The sequence below is a fragment of the Dunckerocampus dactyliophorus genome, chromosome 2 (assembly GCF_027744805.1).
Source record: "Dunckerocampus dactyliophorus isolate RoL2022-P2 chromosome 2, RoL_Ddac_1.1, whole genome shotgun sequence".
Lineage (NCBI taxonomy): Eukaryota > Metazoa > Chordata > Actinopteri > Syngnathiformes > Syngnathidae > Dunckerocampus > Dunckerocampus dactyliophorus.
Window position 1 is genome coordinate 2,463,730 of NC_072820.1, and position 17,952 is coordinate 2,481,681.

At 42.5% G+C, this 17,952-nt stretch overlaps 1 protein-coding gene across 1 annotated transcript in view; it reads right to left on the minus strand.

Moving 5' to 3' along the window:
- The window catches only part of rem2 (RAS (RAD and GEM)-like GTP binding 2), a 34,191-nt gene extending 18,179 nt beyond the window's left edge, over window positions 1-16,012 (minus strand). The window contains exons 1-3 of the mRNA XM_054767202.1: window positions 15,652-16,012; window positions 12,347-12,683; window positions 7,834-7,907 (exon numbers count right to left, since the gene is read on the minus strand). Coding sequence (XP_054623177.1) covers window positions 7,834-7,907; window positions 12,347-12,683; window positions 15,652-15,663 — 423 coding nt within the window. The 5' untranslated portion in view covers window positions 15,664-16,012. The remainder of the gene's footprint in view (window positions 1-7,833; window positions 7,908-12,346; window positions 12,684-15,651) is intronic.
- Window positions 16,013-17,952: the final 1,940 nt, after the last annotated feature.

The window sequence follows — 17,952 nt, forward strand, 5'->3', positions numbered from 1 at the left end:
ACAATTCACTTGGAATTCAGAAATACCTGTCCATGCCTTATTACCTCTGATTACATATGTTAGTATGCTAATAGCTAGGGATGCTCCGATCGATCGATCGGCCACCAATCAGTATTGGACGATTTCCGTGAAAAATAGATGACAAAAGATGATCCCCCGTGGCTCGTACTATTGCAGCCTGCAGCCTTGAGTGATCCCTGCGTGCAGTGTAGTGTCTTGCCCTAACGTCCCACTTTCCTTCACACTGCACAGGCGTGCCAAAACAAAAACAAACAGGTCTACCGTGTGGAACTTACCTGCCAGCACATGCCACAATCTCGCGGGACTAGAACGTTAAAAATCTTTAATTCAATACAGCATCTGAAGAACAGTTGACGGATGGTGAGTTTTGGAGGCTCACGGTGTGATCATCAGTCAAACGACCGATAACGCAGCCAGAATGCTGGGACAACACTCGCCCGTATGTGCGTGACAGTCAGAAGGCTAAGCAAACGACCCGAAAAATATTCAAATTCATCGGACGAGATGAGCAGCCTTTGTCAGTGGTGGAAGACATCGGGTTCGCCAAGTGCTGTCTCACTTGGAGCCCACCTATGTGCCACCTATGTGCCACCTATGAGCTCCACTCAGGTACTCTACCATCCAAAGTCTCCTTAAAGAAGTTGTCTCATCAAAAAGTACGTAAAATATGTTTTTGACAAAATTTAGGTGCGTTTATGGTTCTTTTTTCAGATCATATAGCCAAGATGTCATTGAGAAAAAAAGTCAGCCAATAAACCGGAGTTGAACTTTTACTTTTTTTATAAGCTGCACTTGGCGCTCTGCTTCAAAGAGGATGTGTCAAATGTGGGGGATTTCGCTCTGTTTTCTTGTGCACATTGACAAAACAGGTTTTTCTTCTCTTCTTGCTAACAATAAAGTCATCCGCACCCAAATCACCAGCACCCACAACCCAACACAGTCACGCAAAAAATTTGGCTGGAGCACAAGCATCACGAATCATCAGTTGCATAACACACTGCAACTTCTCCACTACCCCTAACCATTATTCATCTGTATAAACATGTTTGTGTACATTACACAACCCCCCACCCTCTACCAAAAGATCTGGAACACAGATACCCAACTGTTGCCATCTACTCACTCCCAAGTCATTTGTGCCACAACGAGAAAATCAGCTTACGGCTTTTAGGGAGACAAAAGGTCAAATGCATCTCCACCTGCTGTGCACACATGATACTCTGATGCTGTGCTTGGCCACCACTTCACTTCATCAAACAGCAAAGAAAACATACACGTGGCTGTCAGCATTGAAAGAAAGAGCAGTTAGATCAATAAAAATGCAAGGATGAATGATATCAAGAAGCGAGATGAGAAGTAGACGGCCAGCGGCCAGCAGGGGACACAAAGGAGGTTCCTGCTCCGCTGGCCCAGTTAAGATCCCATAATAGGATGACAAAGCTTAGCACGGACGGAATGCAGAGTTAATATCTTGTTCTTTTTCTCTGCTTTGTTTACTCCTGCGGAAACACTCCCCTTAGGGAACATAGTACTCCAGGCCATCTGGTCCACTAGCCAACCCCGTACACACACATTGGACGTACAGTATCTGCAACCACTGCCCGACCTCAAACATCGGGCACCCCTGCACAATCGAACTGATTCAAAGGCAAGAAGTTGAACCAATTTGCAAAGATAATAATGTTGCTTGAGCCTCCTCTCGCTCACGGCGCAACAAAAAAGTAACACACGTGGAACACATGACGTAACTGCACCACACGGACTATGCCAGTATCGAAACACACGCTGACACACTAATATACAGTTCTTCCTCATCACTTTGCGTTTCGGGTATTGCCGTTTCACTTTAAAAACATATTAATGAATAAATCATTCTGTTTCGTGGTTGAATACAGCCTATTATTAGTCCCAAAATATGCATATTTAACCAAATGCTATGTATTTTTTTTGCCTAAGCATAAAAATGGCTAAATGAAGTAATATAAGGCATTTAAAAGACACATTCAAAGATGTTGCCATAGTATTCTACACCAGTCACCAGGTGTCAGTAATGTTACTGTAACGTTCGGTGAGACACACAAGCACCAGACTTGATAGCCAGAACGACAGGCTTTTATTGCAGGTTTGAATTATCTGACCACAGGCACAATAATCCACAATAATAACAAAAACATGCGCTACTGTTGTGTCCGTTACCCGCGACAAGGTGAAAATCAACTCTGAACACCAGATGTCTTTGGTTAGAGTCCGTTTTGGTTTGAGTCGGACCTTCTGGAACGGATTCATGACGTTACCCAAGGCACGGCTGTATTAGTATTAGTTGACATGTATATTAGTGTGTAAGCGTTTATTTCGATACCTGCATACTCTCTGTGGTGCAGGTACATTGTGTTACTGACACAATATCATTTATTACCACATATTTGTAAATTATTACCAGTTTAGGGTACATCTGCTGGGTTTTCTCGCAATAAATGATGGAGATTAAAAGCACATAAAGGCGGGATTTCTCACAAATAAAATTGCTGAATCAGGAATATGCAGGATCACTGTATTTAGTGTTTAATGGGGCCATGACATGATTCATAAATTTTGCTTAAATATGTTATATATTGTTTGCAATTATGTTCTACGTGGTACCATTTTGGAAAGCGAACGGTAAATTCTCAAAAATCATTTATAGATGATGCCGCCATGAAGTTCAGTCTCATTTCCAGAAGTGATGTCATCGGGGTGACACCTCTTAGCTAAAGCAGAGTACACATACGCTTCTCCAGGTAGATGGTCAACTTGGTTCAGTATATTTTTCATCAAAATAGTAGTCATGCCAAAATGTTGTGTTGCTGCTGGATGTTCACAGTATCCGAGTGATACTGTAAGTTTGTTTTCTTTTCCAGAAGAGGAAGGTTTAAGGCAACAATGGATGAAGCAAGTACACAGAGCAAGAGACAGATGGACGCCCGCCTCGAGTTCTGTTCTTTGCAGTGATCATTTCACTGATGACTGCTTCGAATGAACACCTTTACAAGAAGCAGTTTTGACTTGAAAGTATGGTATAAACGCATTTTGAAAAAGGATGCTATTCCGCCAGTACACAGGCAAAAAAGACGAGAAGAAAGCCACGGAACAGAGCAAGTCATGTCTTGTTTACTTAATGTCTTCTAAACGCTATTCCATGATAGCGACAAGGCTGTAAAGCATTATATATGTTACGTAAACATCTTTTCACAGCAATATGTATGTTCACCGAGGGAGGGCGGCGGCAGCAGCTGCGATGGCGAGGCCGATTTAAAACAATACTTGAAGGGCTAAGCAACTCCAGAGTAATTTACACTTACCATTTTGCGTTTTGAAGGTGACCAATCTTCTTCAGGCTTAAGTCCATGTTGTTCTGGTTTTCTAGTACATCTCCAAATGTTTCTCCCTCCTTTTCTCCTCGAAAGCTATTGACACATCGCTTAAATCTTGGCTTGAAACCTATTGACATGGCTCAAATCTCGGCTATAATCACAGTAAACATCCTCTGTCTCATACACCGCTAAGTTCGTTTACCTGAGTGACAGCACTCCGATGGCGTCACTTCCGGAAATGCGGCTGAACAGCGAGAGCTAGGTTGCTCCAGGACTCTTTAACTACACAGCATCACGAGGGAAATGCAGTGCTACTGTAACTACCACTGTAAACTACAAGCACAATAGTAGTGTGCACGCATATGAGCTCTTAAATCTCACCTTACTGTATTAGATCCCACAAGTGTACCCAATGAGTCTGGATTCTCAGGGAAAAATAAGCACTGATGTGCACCATCTTGCTGAATACACCTAGCCCGACACCTCAAACACCGTCCACCAGGCTAAGGAGTCATTAAATGACTACACCTTGTATAGAAGTCATGTCAGAGGGTTGAGTGCGTGACCCAAATTCTTGAATATGACATGGCTCCTACATCCAGCTGCAGTATTAGGAAATCCTTGCAGATATTGTGGTTGACCGTTGACCTCATTGTGGTGGGAGGATCAAAGTGGATTTTCCAACAGGATGCAATAAAACATTTGATAGAAAATGAAGTAAAAAAACCCAAAAAACTCTGAATCTTTGAGCTGTGGGGGTTCAACCTAACTGGGCTTAACTTGCAAGGCATTATGCTTTCAGCATCATTTTTTGCTTTTGTCTTTTAAAAGCATTATTAGCGGAATGTGTGCGCCTGAAGTTACTCCACAACATTTCTCAGTTAACCTGCAATACAAGTTGGTAAATACACAGGACTTGATGGAGACTGTGCTTAGTGCCAACAGATGGTCATCACATGGGGCGTGGATGTTGAGAGTAGCGTGGGAACTTTATCTTCATCCATGGGAAGGATGTACATTTTGGGACACATCATCAGTAGTGTACCTTTGAATCAGTGACTGTGTTTACATGCAGTCAATATTATGGTTTCTGAAACATTCGGAATAACCCGTTTACATGCGCGACGTGAAAACCCCCCCAAAGAAACCCGCACAGACAACGTCTCGACGCACAGAAAACGTCATGACGCAAAGAGTTAAAATATTATGAGAATAAAGTCACAACATTACACAAAAAAAACATTTACAAAGATTATTTGAGAAATACTTGGAAGAATAAGCAAAGAAGTTGATCCTGATAATTGGCTTGATGTATGTGAAATATACAGTATATCACGTCTTAGCATATCTACTTGTACAAGTGTTGCTTTACAAAATAGCAAAGTGGCAAAATGGCATGCTTTCAACTTTGGACACCCCTGCCCTAAATAAATCCTTCGCTGCAATTCCAAGTCTCGCTTTCCATATCTTGATGTTCAGGGCGTTCAACCTCCCTAAGGAGACTAAAACAACCTGATGAGGTTTAATAGCTTCTGGGGATTAGGCCAATAAACAGGAAACTAAACCATGCAGAACAAAGTCTACCAAGAATAGCAAAACGGGAAAGTGGAAATAATGCCCAAAGACAGAATTCCATGCAAAATTCCATGCCCTGGGTGGTGGAGCAATGTTTAGTTTCCCCCCAAGCGACAAAAATGTACTCAAGCAGCAATTAACGTCCTCCAAATTCTGACTAATTCGCGTCAACACAACAAGCAGTCTTGTCCTCTGGGTGGAAACAAATCTTCCTCGCTCTTAGTTTGCATATAAACATGCCTGGCCTATATTTGACAGACTGCACTTATTGCCTGCCTTGAATAAAAAGTTACAAAACATCGAAAAGATGACACTGAAATTACTGCTAAATTACAAACGCAAATTCAGAGAGGACACCGTCTGGCCTGTGGTGACCTCAATCTCTCTCAGGGATCTTTAAATAACCCACGTTGTTGTTGTTAAATAACTACATCACATAAGTCAACTTAATCTACATGCAGAGGACATCACTGGCTGGCTGGGTCAAGGCCAGGCGCTCGGTGTTTCTATTTTCGGATCGCGGATGACTTATTTAAACCGTTGCAGCCCTGCGTGACGTCAGCAACACTCCAAACACCCGAGCGTCTGGCTGACCTCCATTCATGTCTACGCTGTGTGTAGGCACTCGCGGGTTTCGTTAAGTATTTAGGTGCGTTACTCGACTACTGTGCAGGCTGTAATCATGCCTGTTGCAATGTGCCAAATAGCACGAGGCAAGAAAGCACTTGAAGGAACAATCACGGGGTGTGAATGTAACAGCTTATCATCTCTGATGGCAGTTTGCATGGCAAGAAAAGGTGCTGCTCACACTGGCCTGCGACAGTAAAGCCCCACAGCCAAGATCTGGATGTTAAGCATTATGTTATGCGTGCTTGAGTCACGCCAGTACTGTTGCTATGGTGACTTAATAAGTGTAGGTTAGCACACATGTAGCTCGCGACAGGTCTACACAACCCTGCCACTCGGGACCGGGAGGAGTCATTTGTCATGCAGCTGTGCAGCATCTGTCTGCGTACGTCACTGTGCGATTTGGGATTACACATGTGTTACATGCTGTTGATGCAAAAAGAATCCAAAATGAGCGCGCATTGGTGGATTATTTAGGACGCCGTCCAGGCCTCCCCCAACTGATGGCGGCTCTGGAGTTTTTCCAAGCGTCATGCTGGCCTGCGTCTGTTGCTTCAGCCTTAATACCCTTGCCTTGTATTTACACGCACAGAATAACAAATGTAATTAACAGAGACATTTACCAACAGAAAAAGGCCAATGGATGGAGATGCAAATGACAGAAAGTCAAAAGAATTAGGAGAGAAGAATGTGATGATCAAAGGCAAAGCCTGAGTGCTTTCAGTGGATTCCTAAATTGGAACATGAATAATTTAACCTTAAGGGGGGAGACCCAGAAGCCTAGGAGGGTGGGCATCTGGACCGATACACCCTCCTTGTAATTCATGGGAATTAATTCAGGGGTTGGACTGTATTGGCCCACCTTGGTGAAGACTTACCGGTTAATCTACGTTCCTACCTGACCTATGGTCATGAGCTTTGGGTAGTGACCGAAAGGAGAAGATCGCAGCTAGAAGCAGCCAAAATTATTTTTCTCCATAGGGTAGCTGGGCTGTCCCTTAGACATAAGGTGACAAGCACTGTCATTCGGGAGAGATTCGGAGTAGCGCCGCTGCTCCTCCGCATGAGAGGAGCCAGATGAGGTGGCACCTGGTCAGGATGCCTCCCAGACGCCTCCCTGGGGATGTGTTCAGGGCACAGCCGACTGATAGGAGGCCTTTGGGAAGACCCAGGGCACGCTGGAGAGACTATGTCTCTCAACTGGGAACACCTCGGGATCCGCTGGGCGGAGCTGGACATAGTAGCTGGGGAGAGGGAAGTCTGGGCTAGCCTGCTTAAGCTGCTCCCACTGCGACCCGACCTCGGATAAGGAGAAGTAGATGGATGGATTTATTTAGGAAGCAGATCTCCACTCAAATAGTGGGACAGCATCACTTTTAGTTTAGTATTTCAGCTTAACGTCCAGTATGACTCCCAAGGCAGTGAGACAGAGTCGCCTGGTGGCAGCGCATGAAAATGAAAGTGAAAGTCAAATTAGACATTGTAGGACGCTCAGCGGGGAAATCAACATTGGTTGTATGCCCCGGTCCAAGCTGCCGACCATCATGAAAGACAAAGATGGTATCTTTGAACATGTGAACACATTTGCTCCTATGAAATAGACAGTGATAACACCATGAGCAGCGTTGTGGTCTCATTGTTGTGACTTCCTCCTCCCAATAAATCCTTCCTGTGTACAGTGTTTATATAATTTTAGGTATAACATCGACTTGCATCACGTCTGGGAATGGAACTTGCACGTAACCCCACTACCTGTAATGTACAGTCCATGTGCAAAGTTTTATGGAAGTTGTATGTATTTTTGCATATTCCTGTATCTGTCTTACTATTTCATGTTTTACTGCTGGGGGGGGAACGACTTCCGGTTCCAGGTGGAGAGTAGCAGTTCTGGTTCGGGGTGAGCATTGGGCCAATGGAGTCGGAGTTCATGTTTGGTTGTTGTCTTGTTAAGCGCTGAGCAAAATGTTCATTTAACCCATTTTTGACTTCACACATCCCAACAATGGTGACCCCGACGTGATAAATGCAATCCCACCCCACCAAGGCACAGCCCCTTGGTGAATGTCTCTTAACTATTGTGGGTCACCCCAGTTACTGTACGTATTTCTAATTAATACACACTCTCACCTTTATTTAAAGAAAAACACTGACAGTGAAATCAGAGGTTTAAAGAATGACTTTGGAGAGTACAGCCAAAAGGCACTGACTAAGTATTCCAGGTAGAACTACTGGACTGTGAAGCAGGAAGCTTGTTACTGACCTGTTTCCAATTGTCAAAAATGATGACTTTGCTGTCCTCGTCATCAACTGTGACTGTGCACTCATAGCCTTCACCTGCAAGCAAAACAATGCCGGTAAATACTGGGAGCGTGATATGCCATGGAAAATAGTATGCAGCAAAACAAAAACATAAAGAGCAGGATAACAGCATTTGGACTAAGTGAAATGTCAACTGTCTCATCGGCTGTGGGAAAAATTCTTTTCAGGCTCTGCTGTAACATTTGAGAAAATGTCAATCTAATTCTTAAAAGACTCCGTACGCCGCACAATTGAAATATGTTGCAGCTGACTAAAATGCCTGAAGAATTTGCGGGTTTCTTAGCCTAACCTATTTTTGTTTCATTTTTTACAATCTGAAATATACATACAGGATACACTCCTGATCAAAATCTTAAGAACTGTTGAAAAATAGCAAGAATTTACATTTGGACTGTTGGATCTTAAGGAGGTTCTAAGTAGAGCTTCAAAATGGAAAAAGAAGAAAAGGGAGTGAGACAAAAACATTTTTGAGTAAGCAGTTTAGAAGCATTAAAGTGAAACAGGCTGTTCATCAGCTGATCACAAGTTTAAGAGCACAGACTTTAAAAGCCAACATCTTGGCACAAATGTGGACTGGATGTCATTTTCTGTCATATTCACACTGTCATGATCTCTTGATGGCAAAGGCAAAAAAGCTTTCTCTCTTTGAACGCGGTGGGAATGATTGAGGTTGGACGCAGTAAGACAGTCATTCCAAACCTCTTTAAACATCCTGAGGGTTATGGAACAAAAAAGTCAAGGGGTAGACCCAAAAAATGTCACCAGCCCTGAGCTGGAGGATCCCATCAATGACGCAGTCCAATAACCATCAGACACCACCTGCCAGAGAAGGATTCTAAGAAGAAAAAATGTCTTCAAAGGCCTCGTCTCCTTCAACGCCATAAAATTGCCCGTTTGGAATTTGCAGGAGAGCACCAAACATGGGACGTTGAAAGGTGGAAGAAAAAAATGTAACCTTGACGATCCTGATGGCGTCCAATGTTACTGGCATGACAAGGAAACCTCACCTGAGAGGTTTTCCACACGGCACATCCTTCAATGGAACAATGGGGCTTCGAGTTGTGCAGGGGCGTCAAACGGCACCCGGCTATGTGGAGATGCTGCAGGGGGCATCCCTCATGACTGAAGGCCCTCGTCTGTGTGGTAATGACTGGCTTTTTCAATGCTGCACTTCACAAAGGACTTCTTCCAGAGGAATAAGCTCTCTTTTAGACCATCCTGCATGTTCCTCTCATATGAATCCAATGGAGAACATTTGGGGATGGATGGCAACGGAAGTTTTCCAAAATGGACATGAGTTCCAGACAGTGGATGCCCTCCGTGAAGCCATCTTCACCACCCGGAGCAACATTCCCACCAGCCTCCTGGAAACACTGGCATCAAACGCATTTTTGAGATAATTAACAAGAATGGCACAGCTACTCATTACTCACTCCTTTTTTGAACACTTTATTTCTATTTTCGGGGGATTTCAGGATTTTTTTTTAGCTATAATCTTAAACGTTTGATCAGCTGATGAACAGCATATATTTTCGCATTTTGAAGCTCTACTTAAAACCTCCTTAAGATCCAACAGTGCAAAATGTAAATTCTTGCAATTTTTCAACTGGTCTCAAAATTTGGATGAGAAGTGTATATGTGTATATATATATATATATATATATATATATATATAGTTTCTTTACAATAATAATTATATTAACTAAAGCCTTCGAGCTATGCTACACTCCGAGTATCCATGGTTCCGATTTTGGATCATTTGGTCAAAGTCTGTAGGCTAGGTTCGTCAGAATATGAGCCCTGGTCTGCAACCGGTTCTAACCCAAATGGTGGGCTTCCTGTGTGTTTTAGAACATGGGCTACAATGACTTTTTTGGTTCATACCATCACAACAGATATTCTCCACCAGATTTCATGTCAATCCGTGAAAGTGGTGGCAGGTTACAGGGGCAAACGTGCCCCGGTCACGAGTGAGTTTTGGAGATCCACGTCCCGGATCACCGAAATATAACATTTTTCTCCGGTCCTAAGCATCTGCAAATTTTTGTGAGTTTTCGTGCATGTTTAGTACCCCAAACGAGCGATTATAGGGCCTCAGCACCAGCTGGGTCGTTTGTGTTTGGGCCCTAATAAATGCATTGAAGTAACAGCTACAGTACCTACAATACCTGGGAAGATGACACATTCATGTCAAAACCATTAGAAAGACTGAAAAACCCTTGGATGCGTGACACATCTATTTTGGGGACCAACTCCTGGTGTTAACCAGAGATGTCGTCTACTGGTAATTACTTGGTGAGGCCGCGACTTCATTGACATCAAGTGGTAATCCACTCACGAAGCTGATATGGTGTTGCACCAAATGATCTGAAAGTGCTAATTAAGCATGTGTTTCTTCTGGTAACGCATGCATACTCCAGCACCCCCTGCAGAATGAGATGTAAATCAATGAACTGTGCACACGCCTCGGACGAGCTTGTCATTTCTGTCCATTTCTCTAGCATAAAGGGCCCATGTGGTGCACGGCGATAACGTCCAACGCTGTGATTCTGAGCACTGTGCAAAGGGTAGATGTCACTTGGTGACAATGATGGAACAATTTAATGAATGGGTGGTTGAGGACCGGGTATTAACTTTGACAGGCAGTTCTATTGACTAACTGAGGTCACAGTAGACGGGAGGAGGTGGGGGGGGGGGGGGGGGGTTCAGCACATACATCAGAATAGAAACGAAAGTAAGAGTTTGACACCTTACTTTTGCGCTGTTTTCCCCAAGAGGGTCTATATGGTAGTTGGTTAATTGGCTAGCTTGCCGGTTGCGGGGCAAACCAGCAGAGACAGTGAGCCCTGATAAAAATCATCTTGTTTTTCAATAAAGTAAAATTTGAATGTTTGCCTTGCTCTAGTTCATCTAGTAAATTGACGGAAGTCAGGAACTGATATTTTCCTGAAACTTACCTATGTTCTACTGCTGATGACTAAAAAAGGGGTTCCTGAAGGGGTTGTCTTTTGAAAAATGGCTGGGATTGAATGAGTTAACCAACAACTATTTTGGTATTCGATTAGTCGTTTGTTGATTTAAAAATGGAAAATGGAAATATCCTGATTTCAGCCTCTCCAATGTGAATATTCCCTTAGTCATCCATGAAAGCATACCTGTTATATTTGTGTTTTGGGCAAAACAAGCTATTCGCACATATTTTTGTGTGTCTTGCAAACCAAACCACTAAATGTTTGTGGTCCGTCTGCAGCAGGGATGTTCAAAGTGCGGCCCAGGGGCCATATGCGGCCTGCTGCTGCGTTTTTATTAGCCCACGGCCCACTGTGAAGATGTAATTTAACAAGAAAACTTGAGCAAAAATGAAAAAAATCAGTACTAATTTGACAAGAATAAAGTCAAAATATTAAGAAACAAAGGTTGTACTCTAATAATAAAAGTCAGAATTTTACGAGCATAATGTCGTATTTGTAGGAAAAACGTCATTTTAGAAGCATAAAGCCGAAATGTTAAAGAAAAAAGCCGTTAGCTTTTTAAAAAAAGTCCTATTATTATGAGAGACGAACAAAACAACAAAGATGTTATTTTTGAAAAATTAGGTTGCGGAAAAAGTTATAATGTTACAAGAATAAAGTCAAAATACTGTGTTATGGGAATAAAGTCATAACTACGAGAAGAAAGTTGAAATAGACAAACGGCAACAAACAAAAAAAACACCAAAAATGGGAAAAACCCCCAGCTATAATTATCTTAGAATAAAGTCCAAATATTACAAGAAAAAAGTTGGAATTTTACGAGAATAAGCGTAATATTATGAGGAAAAACACTGTCACTTTAGTGGCGCAGAGATGAAATATTAAAGAAAAAATATGTTAGAAATATGTCACGTCGTAATAGTGTGAGAAACTAAACAAAATAAAGTTGTAATTTTTGGAAAATTAGGTTGGGAAAAGAGTTATATTGTGGGAATAAAGTCAAAATATTACGAAAAGAAAATTTACAAAAGTTGAACTATTTGGCAAATTAAAATAAATAAATAAATAAATAGTAAAAATGGGGGGAAAAAAAGAGCAAAGAGTGAAGTTGATACTAATAATAGGCTTTTTCACTTACATCACAAAGCCCAGATGCTGTTTGTTTCCTGAAATATATATAAGATCTTAGCATACATAGCTGTACGCTAAGTGGCCCTTGTTTGGACACCCCTGGTCTGGATTACACGATTAATTACACGATTAATCGAAACACCAAGTTTCCGATTAATGGACTAAGAGCCTAACAGTGTGGTTGCAACCCTACAGGGGACTCTGTTATCTGAACTATAGAATATTCTGGATTAAAAATCCAATTTTTACCTCACTGATTCTCTTGGTGACTGAACTGTAATTGTGTTGAACGATGGCAGACCTCCCATTTCAAAAACAAAGGTACCGACAAGCACATGTATGAGCAATTACCGCATGCTTGAGTCTCAGAGTCTATAGAGAGGGATCTGTCCGACTGGCCGGCCAGCGATAAGGCCAGCGACGACTTGCCCACGCCGTTCTGTCCCAGCAGCACGATCCTCAGCGTCCCTCCGTGGCTGTGGTAGGTCGACTGGGCTGCTGAGGTTTGGCTGAAGGATTCATCCCGAGGCACAGCTGTGTCACTGATAGGCAATGTGGCAGGTTCCTCCAAACCTGGGATCCAATCGCAGTCCTCCGATACGGCCTCTTCCCTCCGCAGCTGGTGTTTGACAGGAAGGGGCGTGCTTCCTCGTCGGAGGGGTGGCGCCGTGGTGAGAAACATACTGTACTGGAATGAAATTGAGAAAAAGAAGTTTTAAAAGGGGCGTTGCTGCTTTTAAGAGAGAGCTCTGCGTGTTACGCTGATTTCCTAAGGGTTTTCCCAACTGGGTCAGCACCTGCTGAACGTCTAAAGAGGATGTTTGCTGATGCAGTAGCAGGTCAGGCGGAGGAGACGCTCATCAATATTAACGCAACAATCAATCTTTCTATTGCAGAGCCCCCTACACCCCCCGGAGTATCTGTGGCCCCGCTTCTGCCGAGGGCGAAGCCAAGCAGTCTGGCGACACTTCATTAAAGAGAATGAAAATGCGATTTAGAAGAACCACCTTTCTTCCAGAGTAAGCAAAGTGAGCTCTACAGTGTGTAAATGTACTGCACAAGCGTTTCATCGTATTGCATTCAAATAGAATTACAGTTTTTATGACGAAATGTTTTGCAATAATCATGTGATTTAAGTGGTTTTAGCATTTTTAAAACACACAAAATGCAGCATAATCACATCTGGTGTAAAGAAGTGAAGCTATTCTGGTGCCATGTACCGTATTGCATAGCCGAGCTCAGGGGTGTCCCAAAGCGCGGCCCGTGGCTGTTTTTTATTGGCCCGCGGCACATTCTAAAAATATCATTTAACAAGAAATTTAAAACAAATACAAAACAACAGTAGAAATGAAAATGTCAGCAGCAATTTTACAAGAATAAAGTCAAAACATTAAAAGAAAAAGGTTTTACAGTAATATAACGAAAAAATTTTTATGAGAATAACGTCCTAATATGTTGGAAAATTAGGTTGGGGAAAAAGTTATAATGTTATGAGAATAAAGTCAAAATTACCAGAAGAATATTCACAGGAAGAAAGTTGAAATGGTTGGAAAAAAACAAAGCTAATTTTACGAGAATGAAGTCAAAACTTTCAGAGAAAAAAGGCAGATTTTAACGAGAAATAAATATATATATTAATGTCTTAATAAAAGGAGAAAAAACAAAACTATCACGTCGTTTTTAGAAAATGAGGTTGGGGAAAAAGTTCTGATATTATGGGAATAAAGTCAAATTATTTTAAGAGTAAACTTGACAAAGATTGTTTATGAAGAAAGTTTAAATATTTGCTCAATTAAGGAAAAATGGGGGGAAAAAGAGCAAAGAATGCAGTTTTTCAATAATATGACAAAGCCCAGATGCACTTGCAGCTCCTGTATCCCCTATGAAAGCTCAGTGAGCTATACTAGTTTACTATAGTTTACTAGTTTACTATACTAGTATTAGTCATTGGGACACGGGACGGAATAGGGTGAGGAAGAAGAATGGTAACGTAAGATAAGATGACCCATGAGCAGATGGAATCCATGTCACACTTCAGCCGGTCACTGCACACAACTACGGTGCGTTCCGCCGAACAAAGTGCGAAATCTCAACGGTTAAGGAAACAACATGAACTCTTTCAATCCCAGCCATTTGCCAAAAGACAAGCCCTTCTGTACCGCCCATTTTAGGCGATTTTGACCGCTCTTTCAAGGCACCCAGAACATCGTGTTGTACGGCTATATGAACATGAAACCTACCGAAACAAAGATCAGACTCCCGTCTTGCATCAGAAAAAAAAGTTTGTTTCTGCCTTTTTCCGTTCTTTCGTGATCAGAGGTAGAACATAGGTAAGTTTCAGGAAAATATCGTTTTTTCAGGAAAAAGCAGCTTTTTGTGAAAAGATACATTTCAAGCATAACTTTCACTTTGACACAAATATTTTTTTGTTTTTGTGACAGCTTAAATATCCAAACAACTATACCAACACAAACAACACCAAAGAAGGGGTTGTTTGACATCAAAATAACAATTTATTTACAAATATAACACCAAGAACTGTTTACAATTTTCACATTTGGAACTGAACTTTGTGTGTGTGCACACGTGTGCGCGCGTGTGCATGCGTAAAAATTTCCCTACAACGCGTACGCACACTACACTCTCTCACTTCCTCCCTCCTGTCATGTGTGATTTTCCGTCCACAAAAAAACCCCCCGTAAAAGACATATAAATACGTTGTTGGGATCGGGCGTTCGGGTTAATAAAAGCGTATAAATTTGTCTTTGGTATTGAACGAGTCAATCGCTGAAGCATAAAGACGTAAACATGGACAAATTGTGGGCTTTTTTTAAGTCGTGGTGTACGCTGTACATTTTATCTGCATTACCGCATATTTATACATTTTTAACGACTTGTGGTGAATGAGACGCAGAAAAAAACGGCCTATTTTTGGAGAAAAAAATGCTGAATGCAGGGATCCTCTGTACAGTAAACAGTATGTATAGCAGTAGTAGTAGTAGTAGTAGTAGTAGTAGTAGTAGTAGTAGTAGTAGTGGTATACTAGTGGTGCGTCATGTGACTCTGGATTCCAGTTAATTCATTTACTGTTGCATAGTACAGTACAATATAGTATTACACTACAGCTGCAGTACAGTATAGCATTGCAATTATTGGTACTGAGACCTTTTTTACACACAAACAGGCTTACTAAGGTAGCTCATTTAGGTTAATTGAAAGGGCTAATCAATTAAACATGGCGTCCATTGTCAGCGGGCTCAGGGGAGTCCATGCATGCAGATGGAGGCAACTCTGACCACAGGCTGAGCCAGTTGGCAGGGGTTAATCTGCTTCTCTCGGCAGGACAGAGCGAAACTAGGGCAAACAACAGTGCACAATGCAAATTTAATTCTACTGCCAATGTTTTTTATGCTTCCGTTGTTACACGAGCTGCGGTGGCTCTGCCAGACACAACACCACCAACAAAATGCAATACAGTGAATCTAGGCAGACACACGTGAAGTTATGGGACTGAAGCTCATTGTGTGCGCAATGATTTCGAGTTTAGAATTCAAACGACACGAAATGTGATCCCAGACGGTTGAGCATTGTGCGGCGCGCACGCACTGGGTGCATGTAAGAGCAGCAACAACAAAAAACAAGAGGTGTTGCCTTACCTGGTCAGCCATGGTTTGCAAGAAGGATCTCGGGAGGGAACAAGTGGTGTAGCTGCAGTTCAAGTCATCTGTGCTCGCTGCAGCCCCGGCATCACAAGCACATCAGTGCTCTAACAAGGCACTCCACATTGCACGCACCATCATCTGTCTTCCTTCTCACTACGGCGCGTAAAATCCTGTGGCGGGAGGAGAGGCGCGTCGCGTGGAGATGTCCAGTAGGCAGCAGAGGAGGCAGCACGTGATGGAGATGAGAGAAAGCCATCAGCAATCCATCACTTCTCCTTCCAGCTGCTCCCCTTGTAGTGTCCTAACAGCGACCACGCGTCCCTCCCCGCCTCTTTAATGCTGTACCTAGTCGGGGATCGGCGGATCGATTCGAATATCGACAGTGTCGATACCAACCGGACCGATACTAGCGCGGCGAGATCGTTATTTTTCAGCTGGCGTCTGTTTAGCTTCGCTTTACGACGTGTTACATTGTTGATGTTGTTATAGTGACACACTGCGGATCCCCGCGTCATCACGTCACGATGGCCACGCAAATTTGCAGATTTTTGGTAATTTTTTTTTAAAATTAGTAGTTGTATTATTATTTTTTATATTATTTATATATTACATTGTAAATATTTATTTATTATATTTATTTTTCTCTGAAAATACTCAGATAAAATATAAACTGTTATTATCATTACTTATTATATTATTTATTATATTCATTTATTTTTCTCTGAAAATACTCAGATAAAATATAAAAAATGCTTTTTTGTCTAGCGTTGACGTTTCACGCTTTGTTGTCCGGGCCGTGAACGCACCACAGACGCTGTGAGACAAAAGCGAAACTCATATATTATAACTTCTGCACCGTGACTCCGATTCATCGATCTCCTCGATCATCTTACATTGACAGGAAATCGGACGAGAACGTCAGCGTCAGGCTAGCAGCACGTTTTGGAGGGGGGAGGAGCGAGCCGTGTGTCAAAAACAGACGTTTTTTATGGGGACGTACCAGTTAAGCGCAGTTTACCCGCTGTGCAATGTAACCTCACATCGTTATATCAATAAAAAAATCAGGGAATCAGTGCAAGGATTTGAATCAGAGCTTCAGCTTCAAGTTTTTGCTTTAGTTTTTAAATTATTTTTAACAATGTATGTAAATAAAAATCAATAATACTATTTTGTTGACATTGTCACATTATATTACATTTTAAATGAATGATTTCATTATTTTATAATTATTTAACATTTTAATGAATTAATTTCAATTATTTTAAATATTGTCAAATTCGGTGTCGGTATCGACAATTCTGGTACGGTCTACACTTGGTATGGGGCCGATAACCAGAATTTGCAGTATCGCCCAACCCCTCATCTCTTTCTTCTCTTTCTCTCCGCTCACGCTCGCTCACGCACGAGCTTTGTATTGTGGACAGTAGGCGCGTCCTTGGGTGCCTTTGCGATCCACCGGGGGCACTTCCCGGATGAATCCACTTCAGATGTGATCGCAGTTTAGCAGAGTTATTAATTAACAGTAATCCGTTTACGTTCCTTTCCCCGCACAGCGGCCGCCAGAGGGAGCCAAAGCAATGCCCCGTCTGACAAGGTATCACATGTTTGCACAAAGGAAGGAGGTCACGGGAGGCAGGGCCACACCTGGCTCCGATGGCACGTGAAAATTTGATAGAACTATGAGAGATTGCCCACTGATCTGTTTAACATCGTTTCTTTATGAGCGCAGTTCATTTGCTACCATCATGATGGCTTAATTGGCCCTGATCACCTTTTAAGTTGTTTTTTTGCGAATCATGAATGATGACAAACATCCCGCCTGGTGTTTTAGGCCTCAGTTGCTTTACGTAGGGGGTGCAACAGTCATGTCGGTGATCATTCATCCCACCAGCAAACAACGCCCTGACTTTTCCCGTGCAGATTTAAGAGCTGATTTTCCCGCAAGCGAGATGTCTGTAATATATCATCGTGTTCGGCGAGAACTCCGTCTCAGTCAATCAAGTGGAGTTGTGGGAAATAGATGGGTATCGTGACACCGACAGGCAATAAAAGGCAAATAAATTCCACCATTTAGTTCCGCCCTGGCATCACTGAATAAGGCTAATGGAGATCTAATGCGGTGTTGCGCCTTAAGGGAGAAATCTGCAGAAACACTGATGCATACATGCAGTTCACCTCCGCCGCTTGATTAGGGACCAGCAGCTCGGGGGCCCGCCCGGCACGGCTGCGGGGCATGGCCCGCGCCTGGTGGTCGGCAGCTGCATGGGTGGGGGTTGTGTGACACCTCGCTGTTGG